At 39.0% G+C, this 19,740-nt stretch overlaps 1 protein-coding gene and 1 long non-coding RNA gene across 10 annotated transcripts in view; one reads left to right on the plus strand and one right to left on the minus strand.

Moving 5' to 3' along the window:
* BICD1 (BICD cargo adaptor 1) overlaps positions 1-19,740 on the minus strand; it is a 316,001-nt gene that overhangs the window by 85,563 nt on the left and 210,698 nt on the right. For all 9 annotated transcript variants that reach the window (XR_002096917.1, XR_002096916.1, XM_019515468.1 and 6 more), the window contains exon 3: positions 3,139-3,291. Coding sequence is in view for 7 of the 9 variants with exons in the window: in XM_019515468.1 (XP_019371013.1) it covers positions 3,139-3,291 (153 nt within the window). In the remaining 2 variants the exon portion in view is untranslated. The remainder of the gene's footprint in view (positions 1-3,138; positions 3,292-19,740) is intronic.
* Positions 16,381-16,758, plus strand: LOC109296199. The gene is made up of 2 exons (XR_002096920.1): positions 16,381-16,412; positions 16,699-16,758. It is a non-coding gene; the product is annotated as an uncharacterized LOC109296199 (long non-coding RNA).

A 19,740-nucleotide genomic window follows, 5' to 3' on the forward strand; every position in this document is an offset into this window, starting at 1 on the left:
GATGCCCAAAGCCTTAAAGGTGGTTTCTTCCTATTTAGGTGCCTAACTCCCATTGATTTCAATGATTATTTGGTGCCTAAATAACTTTTCAATCTGGGCCCAAGTATTTATAGTATAATGAAAACTGAACAAATTACAGGGCTTTTAAAAATAATTTATTATGGTTTTAATTTTAAAAATAAAAGGCTAATTACCCAATAACCCCGACTGATAACCCAAACTGCTATTGTGAAGAATCCCCATTTAAACATAGAACAGAGAAGAGAACCAGTCACCTATTCCTCTAGTTGTCCAGGTCCCTTGGTGAGCCAATACTAGGTAGCAGAAAGAGACCCGATTTATAAAATGCATGTTATTATCTTTATTTCCATACCGATAGATGTAAATACATAAAACAAGCAAGGCAAGAATATACACATAAATTCTCATGAATCTCAGGCTGCTGACATGTTCAGTTGAAGGCATGATGGGATCTGATCAATGCTCCCAACTCCTCCTCCTGCCATGCCTCATTGTGTGTGGCAGGACATGCAGGCACCTATACACATGCAGCAGGGCTGGTCCAATGTGCTGTGATTATTTGAGTCTGCTAGAGCAGTGGTCTCCAAAGTGGGGTGCGTGCACCCCAGCAGGTGCGCAAGACGATCCATTGGGGTGCGGGAAGAAAATATTAGAACTTCTATTTATATTTATTTTTTATCTAAAAAAATAAGAAGGAAATTAAGCTTTACTAATATTTAATACACGGATTGACACTGGCGCCCTCACTCAGTCCGTATGTCAGACAGTCACGTGTCACATACGGTACGTGAGGTAACCTGAGGGAAAAGTGGGAGTTCCACAACGCGGAGGGGTTGACAGTGGCGCCCTCACTCGTTAGTTCACTTTCAGCGTATTGAGATGTATTGCAGTTTACGTGTGCCTGGTTAAGTGGATTTACGGATTACATTGTCTAGTTTTAACTAAACTAACCCTCACAAAATGGACAAGTGGCTTAAAAAGATTCCTGCAAAGAAACCGTGGATTGAAGATAAAACTAATAATTCGAGCACAAGTGAACAACAAGAAAATGGCAGAGCTGACACTTCTCCTACCCCCAGTATGAGCTCTTCGTCAGCCACATTACGAGGTAAAAACAATGACGATCTAATCAGATCTGACAAGAAGTCGGCCAAAACAATTCGAAATTATCAAGACGACTATTTGAAATATGGATTTACATCCACTATCGTTAACGATGAACCTTGCCTTTGCATAATTGGTGGATGGGATTGAAAAATTAGTATCATCATTTAGTGAGCACAGCCAACAATGCACTTCTTCCATTTGGATCTACGTATCTTTGTGAGCTATCTTTTTCAGCTATGACAGCCATTAAAACCAAGTATCGAAATAAACTGAACTTAGAGCCAGACCTTTGAATCACTGTATCACAAAGTGTTCGACCAAGATTTTCAAAAATAATGAAGCATATTCAATCACATTGCTCTCACTAAAAAATATTATTAATAATAATTTTTTTAGTGAGAGCAAAAAGGTTTTTGTACTGTTAATAAATAAAATATTTTTTATATTTTAAAATACTGTTTATTTCATCTTTATCTCATCCTTTTTTAATTGTATTTTTGTGTATGTTTTATAATCTACATAATATATTCATACAGTAGTACATGTATATAATTTATAAATAAATAAATATACATATATTGGGGGTGCGTGCTCAAAAAATTTTTACTGATTGGGATGTGCAATCAAAAAAGTTTGGAGACCACTGGACTAGAGTGTGGTAATTACCACACTCCAGCAGACTCCAGCGTCACGTGTATCAGCATCCCCACACTGATAAATGGTGGCAGGGGTGCTTGTATGGCAAGCTTTAGTTAAAGTACTCCCACCAGCATTTTTCAGTGTGGGGACACTGATACATATGATGCTCCAGGCACTTTAATTATAGCGGCTCTGAATTAAAACGCCCTCCCCATCCCTGCTCTGCAACACATGTATAAATACCTGTCATCATGACCCCAGACCCCTCTGCACCAGCAAAGATATCCAACAATCAGCTGATTGACGTCTGGCTCTGAGGACCCCGCAGGCCAGTTCAAGGCCCAGATTCAGCTGCCAATCAGGACCACAACAGGACTTAGACTGACCACAGTATGGTCCCAGTCAGGTGATGCTCATCACCTGGCAGGACTCTCACTGGGGCTTCCTTAGATACTTGATAAAAACCGTAATTAAGCTGTTGAACTGTTTTTAGGACATAAAGTGACTGAATATTACAGAAGCTAGGAAACACTCAATTATAGTTTGAGTGTTTATAGGTTGTATATAGGTTGAGAGTATAGTTATACACCAACTTGTATATAGGTTGAGTGTATAGTTATTGAAATGAAGGAACTGCTTCATAACCTGTAATCCTGTGCTGGCTTACGATGTGTTAAAAAGAAGGCAATTGCTGCCAGTTTAGTCAGCTAAATCACATATGCATCATGACAAGTTAACATTTCTGGGAGAGGAACAAATCCCTTTTCTTCAACCTAAAAGACAACTGCTTTCTTGATTATCTAATTAGAAAGATTTCCATAAAAAATTAACATTTTTTTAAGCAATATAAATAGATGGCATATACTTATTGGTGGATCTGAGTCTCCTAGGGCACATCTACATATGCAATTTAATGCATATTAACCTATTTTAATGCTTATTAAAGCATCACAAAAAACTGGGCCCTTTGGCTAATGCTTATTAAAATAGGCTAATATGCCTTTTTCTAGTACCCGCTTGGATATATCTACACAAGAAACCCCATAGTATAGGAATAGCCTCTTCACATGACTGAAATGTTTTTCCAGACAGTACTGTCTAAAGAGACATTTCAAACGGGCAAATGGTGGAACAAATTTTTTTTCTTTTAGGCTCTGGGTCTGGAAGAAAAGAAATCCTCTAAATCAGTTGAAAGAATTACATAAGTAAAAGGGGCTATATCTGACGAATAATATTGCGTTACAATAAATTTTTAATAAAAAGTCACGTAACATACAAAGATCAATAGCCTTCCAGGTCATGTTATGCAGATTAAAAGCAATCAATGTCATATTTTTTTAAGCAAGCACTTATATTTTTTTCTACACTTACCTGATTCTGTTTCAGTGTGGACACCAGTTTTTGCAAAGTGATATTTTCTTCTTCAAGCTCTGTGTAATCTTGAAGAAGTCTTGACTCTCGAAACTTATATTCTCGGATTTCATCTTTCATCCGTATTCTCTGCAGCTCCACCATTTCATTATTCTGAAGGTGAAATAAAAATTTCAACACATTATTTCCACATTAACATCCAACTTGTTACTAGTCCCAGCAGCATGAATGGTTAACTGTGGTCCCAGGTTAGGAAAAGAAAATAATTAAGCTGTCAAAGTCTTGTAAAGGTGTGTGTTAAAAAAGCAGCACAACTTACATTTTAAGCCACACCACAGTTCTTAATATTTATTATACCACTGGATGTGCACAAATTGGAATATAAGAAAAGGAAATTTGATCAAAACAGTTCCAAGATTAAGTTTATATTTAATTTGAAAATTTTCTGGCACTTTATCATCTCATTATATTTCTTTGCTAGAAGTCTGCTTGAAGAGCTTGAATCAAATGCAATTACCTACTGTTTTTCACTAAAGGGCACTCTTCTAAAGTCATACATAACAATGAATAGTGACATCTGTTTTGTAGATAGCTACTATTAAGCAATAGGAAATCATGTATGTATCAGCCTCATGTTTTGATGAATGCAGGTATGTGTGTGCTACACTGTTGTAAGTGACTATTTAAAGAACTGAATACAGAATTATTCAACAGAGATGATCATCAAACCTGGAACAGAGTTGCAATTAAAGTGCCTGAGGATAATATTAAACAGTTCTTTAAGGCTAAAGAGTGCCAATATTCATGGTTTCTTGATTCAGAGCATACTTCAAGTGGTGTATTTACATGCAGTTTCAACGATAACCTAAGATATACTACTATTTCAGTCAACTTTATTAAATTGGACACTAAAGAATTCCCACAAAAAAGTGCCTGACAGACCTATTACCAAGCTTTAGGGATAGCTTCATAGATATTAGGGTTGGAAGGGATCTATTAAATCATTGAGTCCGACACCCTGCCCTGGGCAGGAATGAGTGCTGGGGTCAGATGACCAGGTGTCTGTCCAATCTCCTTTTAAACACCTCCAAGGAAGGGGACAGCACCACCTCCCTTGGAAGCTTATTCCACATTTTAGTAACTCTCACTGTCAAGAATTTTTTCCTGATGTCCAGTCTGAATTTGCTCTCTTCCAGTTTGTGGCCATTATTTCTAGTTACCCTGACAGACGTCCTGGTAAACATTGCACTCCCTATTTCTTGCTGCCCCCTCCCTGATGAGTTTGTAGGCGGCCATGAGATCACCTCTCAGCCTCCTCTTGAGGATATATGGCTGCTTACAGATTTTAAAAAATGAAAGAAAAAAGACAACCCACCCCTTTCCCCATGCTTTACTGGAAGAAGCAGCAAGTTACTTCGACCCAGCTCCACAGCATTTGTATAGATCGGGTGCTTCAGTGGGGCTTTTTGCTACTTTTATCTAATAGCCAAGTCAATCAGCTATTAGGCAAAAGCACCAAAAAGCCCCACTAGAGTGCCCAATCTATATAGATGTTGGGTGAGCCAGGTCCAGCTAACGCGATGCTTCTTCTGGGCACGCACTGGGCTCAGCAAGGGGCGGATGGAGTTTAAATTAAAGCGCCATTTTTTATTATTTTTTTTAATGTTTGCAAGCAGCCATAGAGGCTAGTTGCCCCAAAGTTATTCTTTGTAAGGCACTCAGTTTCTGGAGTGACCTTGAGTCTCCCTGGGCCATCTATGATAAGTGGCCGTTAGGTTAAACTGATATCAGACTGTACATGTGAGAGAAAGTTGATGGATGTGGTCTATAGGCATCAGAGAACTGCTTATCTTAAGTTCTCCTTCTTTTTGATTAACAGCAACAAGCATTATCAATTATGTTCCTTGTGGAAGGAATGTTGAACACAGCAGTAGTAGCTTTATGTGGGGACATGACAGAGTATTATATATTGAGAAAAACGTCTGTACTCATAATGATAGGGCAGACTACATCTCTGCTGTGAGGCCAGGGGGAGCACATACAGAAAACCATAGCACTATGATTTCTTTGTAGAGAGTACAGTCATAGACCTTGTGTCTTTTTGAAATGTTAAATATCTCCTTAAGAAACAGTTACTAAAGAAACTGTATTTCTGAGAGCTGTTAGTCATGGACTGTCTCTGTAAATTGTTGCCCAGCAAATGCAATGGTAAATGTTCTCAACTCTGATTTGCCTTATCATAAAGAAAATACTTAGTTTGGCATCTGGGCTAAGGAACTAAAATTCATGAAAGATTAAAATAATAAATAGCCATAAAATAGGTTAGAATATAAGAACAATGCTCCATATAAGCTCAGTATCCTGCTCAAGCAGTGACAAGTAGAAGATGCAAGTATCAGGTTGATACAACAAAGCTTAAATAACAAGCCCTTACAAAGCAGAGACAAAAGACACATGCTGATCACCAGACTGAAGACTGGAATTCCCAGTGCATCTGCACAATTCTGATTCTATTTGCACATGCCTGCTGGAACTAAAATGGAGGGGAGCTCATACCTTGTAGCTCAGTTGTTAGGCCACTTGTGCCACTTGTGCAGGGAGTGGGAGACCTATGCTTGAACCTGTATCTCCCACTTCCCAGGACAGGGCTACAACAACTAGGTCATGAGTTGGCTAGGACTATCCAACAAGTTAAACAGAGACTTGACTGGGAGGATTTAGTGAGAGATGATCCTGTCTTGATCAGGAGGCTAGACTAGATGACCTCATGAGGTCCCTTCCAGCCTAACTTCCCTATGATCTTGAAAGCCAGTCCCTAATCTTTAACCACTGATTACTGACCTTTGATACCTGACCTCAGGCTGAATCTACCCCTTGACTTAATGTTCCTAAATATTAACCCCAGGTTCTTGACCTCTTGCTGATATCCTGTTTCCAACCTGTGGCTTGGTATTCGGAATACTAACAAAAGTCCACAGCTCCAGCCATTGGGATCAGGCTGCTCTCACTGATCCTGACCAAAGGAAAGAGCCCATTCAGTTATTCTTGTAGCAATCACTGCTGATTGAGCTCTAAGGAACACATTAGAGCAGGGGTGGGCAAAATGCAGCTGGGGGGGCCGGATGTGGCTCACCAAGCCATTCTATCCAGTTCACAGGGCCCCTAAAAAATTTAGAAAATTAATATTTATCTGCCCTGAGCTGCATGTTATGCAGCCCTTGATGGCTTGCCAGAACTCAGTAAGCAGCCCTCTGCCCAAAACAATTGCCCGCCCCTGCATTAGAGGTTTTCCCAGAATTGTCTCCAACTTGTATATATCCTCTATTATATGAAGATCAAAACTAAAATAATATAAATTCCGGGTTACGAAACCAGTGTGGTTATGTCAGAGGCCCTAAAAGCCTGTTTCTGGCACCCAGTAAAGGACAGAAAGCAATTATTGTGTCCAGCTGAACCAAATCAGCTTAAACAGAGCACAAGGCCTGAAAGAATGCATTATAAAGGAAGACCTCAGATTAGACAATCCAAATATACTATATCATAACTTAAACACGTCAGTAAGTAATAACCGAAGTAACCAAATGTATTAAATTTAGCTTAATTTATAATAGGTGCATTTGTATTTGGTTCCTCAAATAAGTTGTAAAATCAAAGCAGCCATGCCAGTAAATACCATAAATAAGACAACAAGAAAAAGAATGGTGACAAACAACATTCCATGATGGAGAAAGAAGGAGATAAGGAAGCCTCTCTTCCAGAAGTGTACCTTTCAGAAACCATAGATCACAACAAACACCTTCAAATTCCACAAGAGAACTGGTTCGGTCCAGTTCCAAAAATTTCAGTGAAATAAAGAAATCAGAATATATCCAATGGAAATGTAGATAGATGCAGATCATTAATGGTTGTATATCTGTGGTTGCAAACCTGGGGAAGCTAGGAAATGAAGGATCCGAGGAAGAAAACAATCAAATGTTCAGAGATCCTGGAGTCTGGCCTTTGCCCATCCTCCCAGGTGTTTTTGCATTCCCATTGCATGATCTGAATGCTAGTTACATTTACATTAACTTTCCAGTAAAGTGTTTCTCTTGAGAAGAGACAGGCACGCTCATTCTTACTGCCAGGGCCCCGTCCAACAAAACAAGCTCCCTTTGTCCCTTTGGGGATAGAGACTCTGAGTAAAATTTGAGAACGCCGCTGCATATTATTATTAAGCAAGATCAGACCCATTATGTCAATCTTTCACGAGCCACAACGAAGCTACACGCAAAACTAATGAAAGGCATGCAACCAAGCACTATGTCAGGGACTAAAATCTAACTGCTTACAATTGTTGGATCAAACAAAAGTGAGGTCTGATAAGAACAAACAAATACTAATAAACCTATTATTACATTCTCAGTTTTACAAATCCCATCACACACTGGGCACATCTACATGTGAAATTAGTGTTCCTGAATAAACTCTGGCACAGTTTGTGCTGGAGTTTATTGCTCCTCGGCACAGCATTTACATGTGTGCTCAGGACCACAGCACATTGAGACAGAGTGGTGCAGTCCTGGCTAGTGTAGGGCCTGGGGAATCAGCTTGCCAGCCCAAAGCTGCTCCAGTCTGACTCAATGTGCTGTGGAGGGGCTGCCTAGAGCAAGAGGGTGCTACAGTGTGGGGGTAGCTGGCAGGTAGTATCTGCACTGTAGTCCCCTCATGCTCCAGCCAGCCCCAGTCACCAGCTACATGAGTGCTGAAGTGGAGTAACTAACTAATTAACTGGTCAGGTAGTGTTGGGCAGTCCTATTCTATGGCAGAATTAATTAGTTTGCTCTGGCCTAATAATGGTGCACGTGTACAGTGACGCTTTACTGTGGAGTGAATTAGTAAATTCTGCAGTAAAGCACACATGTAGATATACCCATTGAGATACAGTAGAGACCTTTTAAAAATGGTTCAACAAAACTGACCCCCCATTGCCCTGTCATTAGCAACATTCAAAAGAAAGACTGCCTGGAAAAAGGAAGAAGGAAAAAATGGCTTGAGATGAAAGTACCTGAATAAAAAGGCTTTATGTTGAGTCTTGATGCATTGCTTCACTGACTACAAGCTGCATCATTCTGGATAAAATTTTGAAATTCACTGAATTTGTTAAGAGTAAGGTATAAAACTATTTTTCCATAGTATAGCATGTAGCACCAGGGAAGCCTGACTGACCAACCTGCAAATCATCAACTTTAAGAAAAAAGAAGCAGAATAGACACTCCCCAACCTCTCCATCATGTTAACTGCTTCTCCAACATACTCTTGAAAGTACAAACCATGTATAGTATGTCTCCTCTCTTTCTCCTTTTAAGCATATAGAAAGTATTACTATAGAACATTTCATATCACGTGTCATTCGAACCAGCCAAAAATCCAAACCAGTCACAAAAAAAGTGGGGGTGGGGGGAGAGCCAAAAATTATTTCTGTTAATAGTTCTGTCTACAGTGTTACCTGGAGCCCTAGGTAGCTATTAAGCTGTCACAGAAACCAAACATGTTATTTTGAAAGAATTACACTGTATTTTCCTTATGTAAAACACAAATCTTGTCACTGAAAATGCCATAACATAGTACTCTATACTCTTAGATCCCTCTTGGCATTTGAAATGGCTGTATTATGTTGGCAAAGATCCAGCTGCAAAGCACTGTGTCACTTTCAATACTGTATGTGAAAGACTGTGCTTTACTGGTACAGCAGAAAAGCCTCAATGTTACTCAAGGTTATTCTGAAGTATTTTTTTTTTAATTAGTAGGCACATGAGGTCCTGCATATAGTTTATAATGTTACTGTATTTTTGCCATTACAAGATTTCTGTGTGTTCTGCAGTAATAAAATATTCTCTCATTTTTTTATTCAAAATACCTTGCTGACTTAGTATCTGATCTCTGTCACAGGGCAGCATGACTATTTCTACCAAATGCTGATTAAAAACAAAGGAAATAGAATGTCTCTGTTAATAATTTTGTCTGCTATTATTTTTGGCTAGCTTTTTTTTAGCGGACAAAATATCATTATGGAGGATACAGTATTCTCTTACTATATAATAATGTGGTAACATGATGCAAATTTCACATTTGATTGCCACATCAAGCTTCTCTGTGATGTGTTGGAAATGCACTGAATACTTCTGCACAATACAAAACAAGTCCATCATGAGGGGAATTGTCTGTGTGAGCCACTAGGGGACACTGTAACCCAAACGATTATGATAAGCAAAATAATACATAATTAAGCTTCACTGTTAATTATGTGCTAAAGTTTAAAGTTATGGCAACCGATTCAGACATTTTTGCAAGAGTATTGTCTAAATATTTTCAGCATCTCTAAAGAAAGTTCTCTTATGAGTTATTATATCTGTAAGAACTGAGTTAACTCAGAGGAAAAACTAAAAATGCCTGAGTAATGCTTTCTATGCAGTCATTTTTATCTTTGTCATCAGTAAAATTTGGTGCAACTGTTTAAATAAATCAGTGCCAGAGGAAGGAAAAATCTCTTTTAAATGAACAATAGCAGTAAACTGTGTCAGCATTTCATTAAATTATAACATATGCTCATTAGTTGTGAAAAATGTTAATTCAATTGTTTAAAGCACTACTAGCAAAAATACACAGAATAAATCTCAAACGATGAAAAAAGGAAAATATCAGTTAAAACTGACTCCTATCACATCCTTTAGGTCACACACCTGCAGACAGCTTTGTGACCCCTTTATTCCTGTAAGTTTATTACTTGTTCGTCTCTCTCGGTACTGCCCTCTCTCTTCCCTCTCCCCAGCCTCCCATCCTTCTCTGTCTTTTGTATTCATATCACTCCCTCTATTAGATTGCCTGTTCTGTGCATGTCTTTTCATAGCCTCTGATGAAGTAAGTTCTTGCTTACAAGAGCTTATTTACTGCTGATTCAGTTAGTCTATAAAGGTGCATCTGTACCTCTGCCTTCTGTCTGACTTCAGGCCAACATGGCTAAATACCTCTCTCTGTACACAGTAAGATACATTTTCAAAGGGACTCCTGTGTATAAAATACAGCACAAACACAAAGTCCTGGACATTAACTGTCAGCTCTTAAGAATGAAGATCCTGTCTTCCTAGCCCAATGGCACTCAAATCCTGATTGGCTCTGTACCATGAATGTAACACTGGGGACATAAATTACACATAAACTGGATAAATGATCAGAAACAGGCTCAGATCTGTAACAGAACATAAGTTCAGTGCAATAAACTGCATTCAAAATGGCCAAAACCAGTTTAAGATAAACCCAGAAGGATGTAGTATCAGATTTAACTGATTTAGGTTAAATCAGTTTATTGAACTTCTGACCCAGAACGCCTCCAGATTCAAGTTAATTTTCAGTCCCCCAGTATCCCAGGATGCTTTGCACCTCCCCCACAAACCCTTCCTTACAGGTGGGTGGGCTTGGCTTGGCCCAAGTGGTCCTCTCCAGCCCAGCTTCTGGCCTGTGCCACTGCAGGCATGTAGCTGTATTACCAGAATTAAAAGTGAATGTCAGTTCACTTGCTTATTGGTTCAATCTACACAGTTTAGACTAACCTGCAAAGACTGAATCGATTCAGCCTTGGGCTTTTTGTCTCTACTTTACCAAAATATTACCTATTATTTGTAGTTAATGCAGAATCTCTGTATAAGTAGACTCATTCAGTAAGTGGACCAAAGTGTGCATTAGAATGAACTTTTAAGGTACTGAGCCAAATCCTCAGCTAGCCTGAAGCAGTGTAGCTCCAATGAAGTTAACAGATTGATGATTTACACTAGCTGACAAATTAGCCCACGCTACTTCTGCCTTTTGCTCACCTTCTATGCTAAGCAGGAACATTCACTACAGAATTCAAATATTTCTACCTCCACAGCTTGAAATTTAGGAAATATTTTGGGAAATATGAGAGATATAAGAAATATTTTAATTTCATTTTGAGGCATCATACATAGGACTTTGGAATACAAACTAATAGTATTAATAAGAGGAGTTACCTCAAGTGATGTTTAATGAAATGTATAAGATGATCTTGAATGATGTTTTATTATTGTGTGATACTTTCAAAAAGCTGTTGCATGCCACATGAAGAAAATATCATTTACTTCCTAGGACACTGCCATGCAACCAAAATATTCAAATTGTGTTGAACCATGCACTTGACATAATATGAGTCAAATTAATTAGCTCACAAAGTCCAGTTTTGGTTGTCATTAAAAGTTTTTAAAGGGTACCTTTTTTTGTTTTTTTACTTTGCACCACCATCCTGGGTATAACCATAAACTGCATTTGACTATAGGACGTGATGGCAATGTGGTGGGGCTATTTGTGGTGGACTAGCTCCTATAAAATGCCACAATGTTGCAACCTCCAGAGTAAGGCAAGTACAAGGCACCTCAAAACCCTAGCCACCACTGCCTTGTGGGTACTAACTTGGTTGGAGAATGGCAAAAGGACATCATCCTGACAGAAACATGCCCTTGCTGAGATGTTAGGCAGTCAGCAGCAGTTCTTATCTCTTGCTGTCTGGCAGAAGTTACAACCATAGAAGCACTGAACAGCTGGACTCGGTCTGGCCTTTGGATTCTGTCTCAATAGTATAAGTGGGGGAGGGATAGTAGGTCTTGGGCAGCCTTCACTCCTCCATACTCTTGCTTAGGTGTATGCATTGAAGGTCTTGGTATGATAGTTGCAAGACTCTGTGCAAGCAGATTCACTAGGCACCTCTTACGCTTACACCACTATCCAGAGGATTGATGGTTGCCTACATACCACCATGCTGCACCCAGTCAGCATCAATATATCTGTATAGGGCCAAATATTGTAAGTACAAGAGTTTACAACTTCATATAAGCTTTGTCTTTTATTACATGTTTGTACTCTTAAGGCGTATCCAGGAGAGTGCATGTGTGAGGTCTGCAGTACCTCAAAGCTGTTTGAGGCATCACAAATGACATGCAGTGCACATGCTTGCTTGCTGCAAAATCTGACACTGGGAGATCCTGGTGTAAGAAAAAGCTGCATAAAAAAAAGCGGTGTGGTGCATGCAGCAGCAGCGTACGCTGCCAGAAACAGCCAACCATGCTCTGGCTGCTGCCCAGACTCTATGTGGCCAGACTGGTACTGCTGCTGCCCCAGGAGGCCCCCAGGACCCCAGGTAAAGTTGTTGGGGCCAGCACAGGTACTGGTCCCAGCCTCCCCTGCCCCACCCAGTATAATCTGGCACATGCTGAAGCACGCATGCAGGGGTGTGCCCTGGGGCACAAATCAGCAGTACAAATATGTGCCATTGCTATTTATGCCATGGCAAACACACATCCCTGTACGTGCTCACTCATCTGGACATTCCCCTAGGGACCTGTTAAGAGTTTCAGGACACCTCTGCAAAGCAACTAAGTAAGAATGTGAAAAATTCACTCTAAGAGTGACTTGGCTGAGAGACGTTCCATTTTACAAAGAACGTCAGTATTTTAAAAATGTGGCTTTTGTTTTCAATTGCAACCAAACCTGGAAATGTTAAAATTCTCTGGATGGGAAGACTTAAAAACAAAATTAATTTTTAACTGAAAAGTTGTTTCAAAATGAAAAGGTAAAATATTTCCTTCTGAAATTGTTAACATGGGACAGTGAAGGCATATATTACCCCAAAAAGAGATACTCTTCCATCTGGAAACGAACTAGCCCGGGCATACATAAAGAAGCCTCCTGTATTCCTACTGATCATCCTTGGGCTCTTTTGGTAAGTATGCTCTTGAGGTTCAGTCTAGAGACTTTGTTTTCCTGAAATGGGCCCTCAAGTGAAGATTTTATGAATTTCCTTGAGACTTTTTTCCACCCCCTCAAGACTTCTTAAACAGAGCATATCCTTTTATCAGTTAATTGTGAGTCTTTCCTGCTTGGAAGCATTTATAGAGATATTTTATACTGTTGGTCCCCTTTTCTCCCCCTTTGTTTATTTCCCAAACAAAATATTGATTAAATGACCTTCATTTAGCGTTATATGGGGACAAGGGTTTATGGCTAATGTGTTTCCCCATCACATTTTTCATGTAACCATCAGTAGATCAATTTCAGGTCAAATAGAAGTCATGACCTCAGGCTTTACCACAATAAAAGCCTATTCTTTTCTACAGTGACTGCATTTCAGCTCAGTTAATCAGATGTATGCTCCAAATCCAGTACACACTCACTCACTGTTTAAGTCCTATCTGGTGGGAAATGCATGCACTAGCCTTTATACTGTGTGTGAATTTATTGCATTAAATAATTCATGAGTAAGGACAATGGAAAAGTTCTGTACTTAGGTTTTAATGCCATAATGTTATATTGATGCAGTACAAAACCCTATTTGATTTCATGACATTTTAATGCACTAACAATAACTGGAAAGGCTTGAAACTGATCACAAGAATTAGACAATTTAAGTTGAATATGTGAGTGCTTGAGTTGGGGCATGCATGCATGTCATTGAAAAAATCTGTACCATATTTACTTTGATCTGTAGAGATTAAAATAAAAAGGAATTATTTTGCAGAAACTAATAATAAAACAGGCCTTTTATCTCTAATTTAACTTGGATTGGAATTTAATAATAAATCATTTTTTTCTCTTTTAGATCCCAAGTTCCTATTAGGCCCCAGGAAATATTAGTAAGTTCGTGATTCTAGAAAATAACACTGCCCCACAAAACCCAAAAGCCCCAAACCCTAAAATGTCTTTATTTCACTACGTTTGGGGTAGTAGGTTATTAGGAACTTCATGGCCTACTTATATCCTTTCCTTAAAAAAAAAAACACAAAAAAACCTCCCCACCCCCCTATTTTGAACCAAACACAATCAAAATGAAAATTACTTCTGTAACCAATAGGGAACATTCCCTCTCCACCCCATAAAGTACCAAAGAACCCACCCAAAAGAAAATAAAAAGGCAATAGGCATGTTTTCTCTCCTGTCAGCTGACAGAAAAAAACATTACAAATCAGAATTTGTACAGATTTGTCACATCGGGGAGCAAAACTACAAGAGCAGCTGCTCCACTCAGCTTGATGCCTATAAGAGTCAACAGATTTCCAATGAAATTAGTTCCTAAGGGTATTTTTCCCATGTGCCAAGCAGGAAGTGAAATAATGCTTTGGATTTTTCCAAAGTGACAGTGAATGGACAGGACCATCAACATAAACACAATTCCTGTACGAGCAGTCCTCGGACTTATGACAGTTGGTTCCTGAATACCACGTCTTAACTCGAAACGCTGTAACTCAGAACCAATTTTCTCATAAGAAACAATATTATAAATGGGAGATTGGTTCCTGAACCAAGGCCTGATACCCTATTTTCACCAAAAATACCCCAGAATTTTGTACTCAATCAATTATAGATGAGTAATATAGATACATTAATTTATTTATATTGTAAATAGCAATTATATTGATTTGGAAGGACTTCTTTGAGGTGACTTTGCTGGACTTTTTGAAGGGCTCTTGGTTGGACTTTTTGAAGCATTCTTGTCTGGAGTCTTCTCAGGAGTCTTGGCTGCAGGTTTTTCTGGAGCCTTGTCTGCTTTCTTAAAGAAAGTGTCCAAGGAAGTTTGGACAGATGTTCTCCAGGGAGATAAGTGGCAGCTTGTTCGCTGGCATGGCGTCAAGTGTTGTAAAGTCGAAACTGACATCAGAAAGTTGAAACAGGGTGTCAATTTATAAATGCTGCAAGTCCGAACTGTTGTAACTTGAAACATTGTAAATCAAGGACTGCCTGTATATGGAGTGGTAGTTCCAGAACAGCATTTGTCTCCTCAACCCAGACCTCCAAAGGGTGCCTCATGGGCTCAGGGACCTTTGCAGAGTGGAAGACGGCTGACAGAAAGGGAAGATGATTATAAAGCACATAATACTTCTCCCCAACCTCATGTGAAAACAGTTTAAAGTTATTTAAAGACATAGCCCTTTCTCCTGTAGCGTGGTCTACTAGTGCAAGCCCAGTAGAACCCTGCTGATTCAGTGGAACAGCACATGAGCATAGATATCTTCACTAAAGCATCATGAGGCAAGATAAAAAACAGTACCATTGTTAATACTTAAATCGAGCCCCCCTATGCTGTGAAACTCCCTATTAAGAAGGGGTCTCAGTACTAGTGGCAACGAGTGTAAATCCTTAGTGGTAAAGCAATGTGATTTGGAGCTGTGACTGAGGTGGAAGACCTTGGTATCACCCACCTTTGCCCTCAGCATATTGCCTAGGATCAGTGGATTTAGATGCTGAATTCTCTGATCTAGTACAAACTTCAAGGTTCATCTTACGTAATCTCCCTCTTCTCAGAAGCCCTCCCTCAAATATTTCCGTCCTTGTGGTTTGTAACTCCACCTCTCTTTGGGTATTTTCAGTGTGCAGTGTGATGGAAACACACCTATCTGAAGAAGGAGAGAGGGAAGAAAAGTGAAAATGAGAGAAAAACTAAGTGATACACTGGAAAAGAAGGGAAAAGGCAGCAATTAAAGAAAGTTGGAGTTGAGACCCAAAGGACATAACTGTATAGTGTAGGTAGAGATGTGAAGGCCCAGGAAAAAAAAAAGAAAAATTCGGGAAAAACCTTGTTTTTTCCCATTTTTTTCCAAGGTCTTTTTCTTTTTTCCGAAAAATTGAAAAATTTTGGAAAAATTAAATAACCTCTTAAGAAATATTTTCTTTTAGAATGATGAATAAAATGTTTAAAACAAGGTGTTCATATATTGCTACCCTTTACTCTCTAAAAATGTGTTCTAATAACTAGGTAATAGGAAGACTTTGATGTAAGACTACCAACAGTATCAGATCATTACAATTCCTGTATACCAAGGACAAACAGTACAGTACAACTCTCAAATGCAAGAGCAAGATGCATTTCTGCCCCCAGGGAGCACTGCCATTTTCACAAGGGAAGGAAGAAAGATTCAGTGCCACCTTTGCTTGTGGACTTCCTTTATTGTTGATTTATGATCTAGAAGTTGGTGGATCTGCTCCTGTTGTCCTGACTAGGCCTCAAAAGACTGGGAGTGGACACTGACAGCAGCATCCATTTGTTCCTGTAGAGATTAGAAACAAGGAGCTTATTGCCCAGCTTGCTCAAAAGCCTCAGGAGAGGAGACAGAGCAAGTCTAAAACTTTTGGAGTTGGAAGGAACCTGCTGCCTCCTGGCCCTGTGACTCGGAGATCTACAGAAGTACAGAAGCAGCACAAAGAAGCTGAAAGAAAGTATACTTCTTTATTGAAAGGTAAGAGTTTAAATTTCTCTGAATTCAGTATATTAAACTATGTTTTAGCTGCATTAGTATATTTTCATAACCTATGTAATTCATAATTGAATTCCTACTAATCTGATGTTTTGTGACAAATCACCCAACCTTAGCAGTGAGGTGAGGCCTGCAGGGCAGGGAAATTGTTCACAGTTAACTCTGGGGAGGCCTCTCCTCCATCCATAACTAAATTTGTACGTGCTGTAGCTTAGTGTTTATATGTGCAAGCTAACCACTACATTACATTTTCTTTTTTCTCCCTCAGGAAAATGGTGCAACCAACTTATAGCATATGGAAGCATTTCCACACTGCAAGTTATTCTGAGGGAAAAAAGTGAGCTGCAAATGCTGTCAAATGAAATACGCATTTCCACATGTTACTAGGAAGACCAAACACATCCTTGCATGTAAGAAGTGTCCTACATACATTAAAAAATCCTGGATGGGTGTAAGTAAGGAAGAGGTAGATCATGATGATGAAACTGCAAGTAGCTTTTTCTAACGTTCTCGATCCACAAGTCCTCCTACTGCTGCTGCTTCTTCTATAACATCAGCATCATAAAGGGTTGCCCAATCAACATCCTCAAGTAATCAAATAATATAACCAACTTTATACAAAAGACTCTCAATAGCTTCATTTGTAGACAAGATGACACCTAAAGATCAGGAAAAAATTGACCAAGCTCTTGCAAGAGCAATATATTCTCCTATTCTCACTGTCAATAACTGAAAAAGCATCCTGGCAGGAAGCTTTTAAATTACTAAGACCATCATACCAGCAGACATTCTTTGAGCAAGCCTCTTTTAGAGTCAGAATATGAATGTGTAAATGCAATCTATGCAAGGAAAAATCAATGAAGCACTGTGTCTTGCAATACTTACAGATGGATGGACTAATGTGTGGGGAGAAGGAATCATAAGCTTTGTGATAGCAACACCTCAACCAGTTTTTTACAGAAGCATTGGAACAGGAGAAAACAGGCATACTGCAGAGCATACCAATAGAAAAATATGTGAAGTTCTATAGAAGATTGGGAGTGGTAAAGTGTTTGCTTTGCTGACTGACCTTGCAAGTAACATGAAAGCAGCATGGGAGACTATAATGGATAAATATCCACATATTACTGGAATAGGATGTGCATCCCATGAGCTAAACTTGCTTCTTAATGACATCATGAAGTCAGACACTCTGCAAAAGATCTATAGAAGAGCAAAATAAGTAATAAAATGTATCAAAGCTACTCATATTGTAGCTGCAGTCTTTAAGAACAAGCAGGAAGAAATGAATGCAAAGAACCTAATAGTGATACTCAAACGCTGTAGTAAAACTAGATGGGGTGGAGTGGTGATCTGGCTTGAAAATGTACTGAAAAACAAGAAGCTATTCAAGAAACGCTAGTAACTGAGGATCTTAAAGTACCAAGAAGGATAAGGAACACTGTACTTGGTGAGGATGTCTTCGGGGTTCAGCTGCAGAACTCCCTGAAGATTCTAAAGCCAATTTCTTCAGCAATCACTGCATCTGAATCAGACAGTGCATTTTTGTCAGACATTCCTTACCAAATGGCCCAGATAAAAATCAACTGTTTTTGAAAATCTAAGTGTATCTCTACTTACAAGTACAAAAGAAACAAAAGTGAAAGCCTTTATTAACAGATGGGAAGAATTTTGTTGCCAATCAATTCATGCTGCTGCAAATCTCTTGGATCCAAGATTCAAAGGCAGAAATGTTAGTGATGATAGCACTGCTACTGCATTTGACTGGATTACAAAACAAGCAACAAACACACTTAGGACATGATGCTGGAAAGGTACTTTCAAATGTTGAAGAATACAGAACATCTTCAGTTATTTGGTCCAGGAATGCAGTCTAAGACTCTGCCAAGCATATCCCTCTTGCAACATAATGCCAAGGCCCTTGTATGACACAGCCTCTGACTCCTCTTGTTTGTCGCCTGCATCAGATTCTTCCATCTTCTGCAACATGTGAAAGAAATTGGTCTATGTTTGGAAATACTCACATCAAATCAAGAAATAAACTAATATGTGAAAGAGTAGAGAAGCTTGTCTCAATCTGGGCAAAGCTTCAGTTTTCAGAAGTCCATGAAGATGATAAAAATGAAGGATCAGAAGAAGCAGAAATTGCTGACAGTGATAGCTTAGAAAATTAGACTAATTAGACAAAGTTTCAGGTAGCAAAATTTGTATTCAATGAGTCTTGGGGCTTTTTTTCCGCAGCTCTTTTTCTAAAAATGAGTGCTTTCTGTATCTGCTTGACACTGTGGAGGAGACTTAAGTCCAGAATACATAATACCTTCCTTTGCTTTACTATAATGTTGATGGTTTCTTCTATTTTAAACTTTAATTTTTGCCTGCTTCTCATAACCTGGCAAAAACTAGGTTCCTTAGAGTCCAGCAGCTTGTAGCTCCATTTGTAACAAAAATTAAAGACATCTAAAAGTAAATTCAATTAGTAAATGTGTAATTATCTAAATAAACTATACCTTTACATTTAATAAATATACCAAACATGATAATTTTATGAGCAAGCCAAGTTATACAGAATACAATTTATGTTCTTAAAGTAGCAAAGTGAATTTAGATCTGTAAAGGGTGCTAAGAAAATAACTGTTGCATATACTTCAATTTTCCGCAAAATTTCCATTTTTTCTGGAAAACCCCGGGGGGTGGGGAGGGGAGGAACAAATGGTTTTTTTTCCCCATAGCTTCAAAATTTTCAGAAATTTTACATCTCTAACTGTAGGTCATGTAGCAGAGAAGATTTTAATTTTTTAAGTTCAGCTGGAAAGTATGGAGTAGAAAATACATTATAGGGGCTGAAACTGTTAGAAAATCATAGAAAAGGCAGAAAGATAAAAATGGTTTTGACCTGCCTTGACCTCCTCGTCGTCTTTTGGAACTGGGGAGGAATGAGAAGAAAGGATACAAGAAGGATGAGAGGAAGAAGTAGAGGAGAGCAGAGTCCCTCTATAAGGCACTCCCACATATTACAGGGAGCATTCAACATTATCACACTGAAAAGTATGGTCATTTTCATGGTCCTTACAAACTAGTTCAGGGTTGTCCAACTGTTTTGGGATGGGGAGCCAGATCTGGACTGCAGGGCTTCTCACGAGCTACATGATCCACCTGCAGTGGCAGGGCAAGTAGCAGTGGCATTAATTCCCATACGCTGACTCTGCTGCCACTGCTTGCTCCACACACCTCACTGGAGGAAGCAACATAAAACAGCTCACTGCACAAAGGCAGAGCTTAGTTCTATTTAGACAGTTCCAGTAGTTGCTAG

Source organism: Gavialis gangeticus, unplaced genomic scaffold (assembly GCF_001723915.1).
Source record: "Gavialis gangeticus isolate Ggan-Ray unplaced genomic scaffold, GavGan_comp1, whole genome shotgun sequence".
In the NCBI taxonomy this organism is placed as follows: Eukaryota; Metazoa; Chordata; order Crocodylia; family Gavialidae; genus Gavialis; species Gavialis gangeticus.